At 38.0% G+C, this 7,704-nt stretch overlaps 1 protein-coding gene across 1 annotated transcript; it reads left to right on the top strand.

The window, feature by feature from the left end:
• The first annotated feature begins 2,770 nt into the window (after positions 1-2,770).
• Positions 2,771-7,704, top strand: LOC120293824. The gene is made up of 5 exons (XM_039313591.1): positions 2,771-3,258; positions 3,609-3,884; positions 4,619-4,740; positions 6,899-6,963; positions 7,048-7,704. Exons 1-5 carry the CDS (start codon positions 2,771-2,773, stop codon positions 7,702-7,704), a joined length of 1,608 nt encoding a protein of 535 aa, XP_039169525.1.

Genomic DNA, 7,704 nt, shown 5'->3' with positions numbered 1-7,704 from the left:
GGTTTTCCATCTAATGCAAGGTTTTGTCCGGTTAGGACCTTTCTTGTGGAATGATTCATTTTGATTAAGCCCTTCGTCCTTTTTATTCATGAAAAATGGCCAGTCATTCCTTAAATTTTAAATACAGATTTGGCGTGTGACACAGAAGCTTCCATCTTATGTTGTGAATTGCTGCAAAATTGATCTATTCTATCACATGCATCTTGTAAGGTCTATATATACTCAAGCCGTTGTAAGCTTCACAAAGAAGAGAGAAGAATTATTTTACTCGCTGTCCAGAATTTAACGACAGCTAACACTAGAGAGAATTAGTCCCTCTACTGAAATCCTAGTTGTATGTTTCTCGAATCTTGTTGATCCTTCTAAATGTCCAAACTTCCGTCCGAAATCATCGTCAATAACACCCTCCGATTAATCAAACTAATGCCCAAACGTTGATCTCTATATTTAGTGAACAAATGAATAAAATATTCATGTGCATGCTACATATGTCGCTTCCTTGTCGCAAAATCTGGGAGGAAATGAACTAAAAAAATAACTTAACAAGCAAAGGATCACAATAAGTAATCATTTGCTTAAACATTCTCCTTAAAAGTTGATCTCTATCGTTGTGCCGATAACTTTGCCATGGTTTAAGTCACGGCAAGGTAGGATTGCCTAGTTATGTTAGACGTATTTTCAATTATGATAGGGCGGTGGGTGGACCCTAAAGACATACATAACAGGAAATTCCAGGAAAATGAATAGAACTTGTGTGGAAGTGCCCTTCCCCTTCCTGTAAAGCAGGAGACTTTACTTCTCCACTTTGGAAGACTTGGTTGGCTTTACTTGAAGTAGTTACTCTTCTTTTTCTTTCGATGCTAAGGGGGAAAAAGCAAGCAAATGTCATGTCTTGAGCTTTAGAGGGCTAGGCACTCGCGTCAATAAGAAGCGACTTTATTACCACCAAATGTCCTTGGTAGTCTAAAATCTTTGTCAACTCTAGAGATGCATTCTAAGGAACTAGGGAGTCTGAAGCAATTGCACCTGTTGTGTTCTCAAGTAAGAAAGCTTCCAACCTCAATTGGACGGTTGAAGTCACTAGTTAATTCATTCTTGTCCAACACAAGAACTGCAGGATTACCATGTTCCATTCAAGATCTTAAAATGTTGCTGGTGATAACATTTGTACTTGACTAAGTAAGAGAGCCACCAAAACTCAGTGGAGAATCTTGGAGAATTGCCCAATATATTAACATATAAACTTCATCGTCTTGTCATCTTAAGTTTTAGAGTGCCCTAGGTTACAAGACTTCGATGGCCCTTTCTAGCTTTACACTAAGCGAGAAAGTCACAGTAGAATCTTATTGTCATTTGCTTGTGACACTTTCCAAACAATCATTTCATGTTTAAAGCATATCCAATGGGTGTTATTGACCGAATGCCCTAAGCTAATTCAGATTCTAGGCTTGTTGAGATCATTGAACATATACTGCCAATTGAATTCAACAACTCCATGTAAAACTTTTAATTGGCAATATCCAATGGGTGTTATTGACTGATCGGATAATTTTTTCATTGTCTAGAAGTTATCAATAGGCAACTCTAAGGAGAATAGTCCCTCTATCGAATCCTAGATCTTTGTTTCTCAAATCTTGCCGATGCTTCTAAATTGTCCAAACTTCTATCTGAAATCATAGTCTATAACACCCTCTGATTAGGCATCTCTCTCTCTACACTTTGAATTTATTAAACTAATCCCTAAATGTTGATCTACATATTTAGTGAACTGATGAATGAAACGTTCATGTTCGGGATATATTTGTCGTCTCATTGTTGTAAAATCCAGGTGAAAATGACATAAAAAAATAACTTAATAAGAAAAGGATCAAGAAAAATAATCATTTGCTTAAACATTCTCCCTAAAACTCGATCGCTAATGTTGATTATCAGTCGTCTGTCGTCTGATTGGGCCTGATAACTTTGCCTTGGTTAAAGTCACGGTAGGATAGGAATGCCCAATAATCTTAGACGTGTTTCCAATTATGCTAGGGTGGTGGGTGGACCCTATAGACATATATAACCGGGAATTCCAAGAAAATGAATAGAATCTTATGTGAAAGTGTCGTCCCTCTTTCCATAAAGCTGGAGACTTCACTCCTCCATTATGGAAGACTTGGTTGGCTTTAGTTAAAAGTCGTTGCTATTCTTTTTCTTTCGGTGTGAAGGGGGAAAAGCAAGCAAATGCCATGTCTAGCTTTCGGAGGGTAAGGCACTCGCGTCAATGTAAAGCAACTTGATTACCACCAAATTTCCTTGCCAGTCTAAAGTCTTCGTCAACTCAGGGATAAATTTTACGGAACTAGCGTGCCTGAAGCATTTGCCAGCAACACTAACACCGAGGTATAATATACACTACGCTTTAGTGGATGTGAATTTTAAACCAATACTTCTAGATATGAGGTACTATCGCCCAAGAAGGAATAGTGTAAGGCAACCTCATTTATTGCCAGCATAACGTGATGAAGTTGGACCCCGCCACCTTCGAAGACTTCCATTGGCTAGACTTACCAAAGTCATCGCCAATCTATTTCCTTTCGGGGCCGAGGAAAACGCAAACAAATCCGATAAACACAGCGAAAGAGCATCGCAATTCTCCAGCGTCTGCCGCTTTTCTGAATCCCACATCAGATTCAGAAAGGATCCACATCTCGCTGCGATTAAACCCGGTGGAGATTTGAGCACCTGAAGAAGAATGAAGAGAAAGAGGGATTCACCAGACGCAGCGACCATGTCTACTTGTGTCGATGATGGCCATTCGTCCTCAGGGACTGAATTCGAGGTGTTTTTGAGTTTCAGAGGCCCGGATACTCGCCTCAATTTCACCGATTGTCTCTATCACTCCTTAATCAAAGCTGGGGTTCGTGTTTTCAGAGACGATGAAGAGATCCGAAAGGGCAAAAAGATTGAAGGTGAACTTTTGCATGCCATTGAATCCTCCAAAATATACTTGCCCATCTTCTCTAGGAACTATGCATCCAGTAAGTGGTGTCTTCGTGAGCTCACACACATGCTGGAGTCCTCGAGCAAAGCGAATGACAAAGTGATCCTACCCATTTTTTATGACGTAAACCCTAATGATGTAAAGCTTAAAACTCGATTGTACCTCAATGCTCTAAAGAAACACCAGCAGAAGTTCAGTCACGATGAGGTTTGGCAATGGAGGGAAGCTTTGACCGAGGTCGCAAGAATCAAGGGATGGGACATGAAGGACAAAAGGTAAGAGTATGACTTTGGAATATGCTTTTGTTCTCTGTTTTTTTTTTCCCGAGCAATAAAAAGTGAGATTATAATAAGGAATGGAATTTTCTCCCATCTTTTTTTTTTAATTACTCCCTCCAATCATAGTTCTAGTAATTATTATCTTCTGTTCCCAAGTCACTCATCCAAATAGAGTATAGATCTAATTTTTCATTAGTCGAGATTTCCTTTTACTAAAGAAAGTGAGCTTCCATTTGGTAAAACCTCGCCCATTTAAAAGTCCGTTAGTTTCGTGTCTACAATATTTCTCAACTCGAAAGTTCATTTGCCATATGTTTCACGCTAAGACTCTTATGTCAATATGGCAGCCACGGTGAAATCATCAACACTATTGTTGATGAGGTTTTGACCAAGCTAATGAAGAGAATGCGAAATCTGCCTAATCATTTAGTTGGGATTCATGATCATGTTGAAGCTATCATGGACATGTTAAACGAAGGTTCTTGTGATGTTCGTTACCTGGTCATCCATGGAATGGGCGGTATCGGTAAGACAACTCTCGCAAGTGTTGTCTTTAATAAAATCTCCAATCAATTTCAAGGTTGTAGCTTCCTCTTGGACATTCGCGAATCTGCGCAACAGGGGTAGAATTGTTGACTTACAAAAACAGTTGTTATCAGAGATTCTCCAAGGTGGATCTCTAGGGATCCACAATTCTGTTGATGTAGGGATTAACACAATAAGAGAAAGATTTCCTGGTAAGAAAGTTCTCCTTGTTCTCGATGACGTGGATAATAGGGATCAACTCTCTAAGCTAGCTGGAAAGAGTGATTGGTTTGGTCCAGGAAGTAGAATCATCATTACAACGAGGGACATCAACTTTTTGCCAATCAAAGGGAAGGACAAAAAGAGTAGTATCCAAGCACATTCTCAAGAGTTTCAAATCTATAAAATGACAGAAATGGATTTTTTCCATGCTCTTCAGCTTTTTAATAAACATGCCTTCAGGATGGATTTACCACCACATGACTTCGTTGATATCTCAAGGCAAATTACGACCAAAACAGGTCAACTTCCTTTAGCACTTGAGGTTATTGGTACCTCACTTTATGGTGAGAGCAAAAAGTTTTGGAAAGGCACTTTGCATAAGTTAGAGTTGGTGCCCAACCAGGAAGTCTTCAATAAATTAAAGATCAGTTATGACATGTTGGAGCCTCACCAGAGAGAGATCTTTCTTGATATCGCATGTTTCTTCATTGGGGAAGATAAACTCGATCTATGCTATATATGGAAAGCTTCCAACTATTTTCCAATGAGGGAACTACTTGTCCTTACTCGTATGTCTTTGATAAAGATAAAAAAATATGATGGATTGCAGATGCATGATCAACTTAGAGATCTTGGAAGAGAAATTGTTCAGCGCGAGGACATCAATTTTCCAGGGAAGCGTAGCAGGTTGTGGGAGCCAAGATTGCCTTCGATGTGGTTCAAATGAAAGAGGTAAGCTATTGTTAGTGTACTATTTTCTTTTGGAAAAAATCAAACATGCATTTTTCAAAGGTTGTGGAGTTAGTTTCTTGCCGTTATATTTTTTTGTTTAACTTTACTTTGGCAAAGAAAAAAAAGCAAAAGGTTTGTATAAGAATTCATGATGGTTTTTCCATTACATATTGCATCTAAAAGGTCGCAACGTGAAAGTTATTGGAAGCAAATATTTCAGGAATACATTTAAATACAAGATTGTTCAACAAAATATATGGAAACATATCTAGATTGCAACTTGCTAAGCTATCAATGCATTTAAGGCTGATTTTATTCCCTTTTATTCCCTTTGCGATGAGATCCCTTGCCTGAAATTTGGTAATGGATTTAGATTTTGTAATTGAATGTAACATGCAATCTTTTGTGTATAGTCCGGTAGAGCTTTCAAACAATATATGAGAGACTTTTATAAGGTTAGTTGAATATCTTTATTATTAAGAAAGCAAATCCTATTTTTACTGTAATCTTTTCTGTAGAATCTGCAACGAGTTCTACAACAATTAAGACTTTCTAGCTCCTGTCTTCATCTTGTAATAAAATTCATACGAAACCTAATAAAGAGACACTTTGGAGCTAACCGAGCTTCCACACACTCTAGACCAAGCAGATTTCGATGTGTAGAGTTGCAATGGGGTTATAAACTCAAGAGACTTTTTTTTTGGAATCGGTCTGGCCACTTTTTCTAAATTGCAAAACCATGGCAGGTTTTTTGTGTTGCAAAAAAAATAAATATGTGGGCAATATTTTCTAGCAGGCGGTTTCGCTCAAAGATAATAAAGTTTTTGTTATCATTACACGATAAGAAGTCACTTAAATTGATGGAATAGAAAATATTACTATGCTTTACACATTGTAGAGAACTCTTTCCAATTGTATGAGCTAGTCGGATTAACTTGATTAACTCTTTGTTATGGTCAATTTAAATATGTACTCACAAAACAGTAATGTGTGTTTCATTAATGAACATAATTAAGTTCCTTAGACTTGTACAATATAATGTTTTTGATCCAGTTCAAATGTTTATGTATGATTTTCCTATCACCAGGGGACAGACAAAGTCATAGCACTTAGATTAACAAGACTTTGCAAAGAGCACAGTTTCACAAGTGAAGAATTTTCAAAGCTTCCCAATCTAAGATATTTGGAATTAGAGTGCAAGAACTTGGTAGGGGACTTTAAGAATCTTCTCTCCAAGTTAACATGGCTCTCTTGGAGTAATTGCCCGTCAGAACTAAATGCAACAAATTTGTGTCTTGAGAAATTAGCTGTGCTCAAGATTTCGGGAATTAACATTACTGAAGATTGGGTTGGATGGGAGTCATGCCTGGTACAAACATTATATCGTGCAATTTACTTTTTCTCACATTTGTCTCGCTAATCAAACTTACTAATTTGCCATTCTTGACTTGGCTGATCCTTGGTTTGTTTTTTCAGATGAGCGAGAACTTGAAAGTTATAGAAATTAACTCTGAGTTAGGCTTAAAGAGGACTCCTGACTTCTCAAAATGTTTGAACTTGAAGAGATTGGTTATTCAACAAAGTACAAACTTGCTAGTGCTTGATGGCTCTCTCTCTAAACTAGAGCACCTGAAGCACTTGGAAATCATCTCTTACGGATCCTCGAGGAGGGATGATCGCGACCTTTGTCCAGTGTCTTTTGTATTCGGTAGTCTAAAATCACTGTCAAATCTGCAAATAAGAGGGATGCACTTGCGAGAACTTCATCATTCCATTGGAGGAATGACACGTCTAAAGTATTTGTCTTTAGATGATTGTTCTTTGCTTAGAACACTTCCGAACTCCATTGGAAATCTTAAAATGTTGAGGACAATGAGTCTTAGAGGAACTTCAATAAAGAAGCTACCAAACACAATAGGAAAATTAGAATCTTTGCTTGAGCTATATTTGGACTGGACAAAAATAAAAAAATTACCCGTTTCTATTGAGAATCTTAAAAAGTTGAGGTACATGGGCCTTAATTATACTCCTATAAAGAAGCTACCGAACCAAATAGGAGGGCTAGAGTCTTTGTTGAGTCTAAGTTTATAGGGCACGTATATCACAGAATTACCTGCTTCTATTGGAAATCTCAAACAATTGAACTTCTTATGTCTAGACAAATGTGCAATCAGAGAGCTACCAAAGGCCATAGCGATGCTAAAGAAGCTTGTATCTTTGCAAGTGAGTTTTGTAAAAATATGGAGGAAGTAATTCCAAGTGAAATTGGGGATTTATCTTTTCTAAAAAAATCTACTTCTTACAAAGAGCAAGATTAAGAGGTTGCCCACGACTATGAGTAAGCTTTCTCATCTCCGAGAACTTCTTTTGGATCAATGTGATGAACTTGAACAGTTGCCAGAGCTCCCTGTGAGTTTGACGAATTTAAAGATCTCATCTCATTTATTGTGGACAGCCCTTGACTTATCATACTTGACTAACTTAGTTAGTCTTCATATACGGGGCGATACTCCTAGGTTGTCGGAATTTAGACAAGGAGTTCCAAAGATAGAGTGGATTGAGGGATTATCTTATCTGAAGAGATTGACAATTGTTGTTGGAGATGTCACATTACCTCCGATTAATTTGGCTACTCTTTCGCGGCTTCATTTTCTTGAGATAACTTGTGTTGACACGCAATCTCCAATGGGGCTTCCATCCAGTCTTAGAGCTTTGACTCTATATGATGTGAAGTCACCTATGGGAAGGTCACTCTTTTCTAATTTGACAAATTTGTCCCATTTGTGCCTTGTTAATTGTCGACTAAGGGAAGTCCAATTCGATGATGTGCTTGGACAGCAACTGAAGAAACTTCGTAGTTTGCATTTGACGAAAACTGCAATGCTTGAGAGGCTTTCGGTATCGAGATTAGAGGGGCTCAAAGTGTTGACTATGGATGGTTGCCTTGGGCTGATGGAGACTTGA

This window comes from Eucalyptus grandis, chromosome 5, assembly GCF_016545825.1.
Source record: "Eucalyptus grandis isolate ANBG69807.140 chromosome 5, ASM1654582v1, whole genome shotgun sequence".
Classification (NCBI taxonomy): domain Eukaryota; kingdom Viridiplantae; phylum Streptophyta; class Magnoliopsida; order Myrtales; family Myrtaceae; genus Eucalyptus; species Eucalyptus grandis.
The sequence above is the reverse complement of the archived record's forward strand: the minus strand, read 5'-3'. Positions and strand labels throughout refer to the sequence as shown.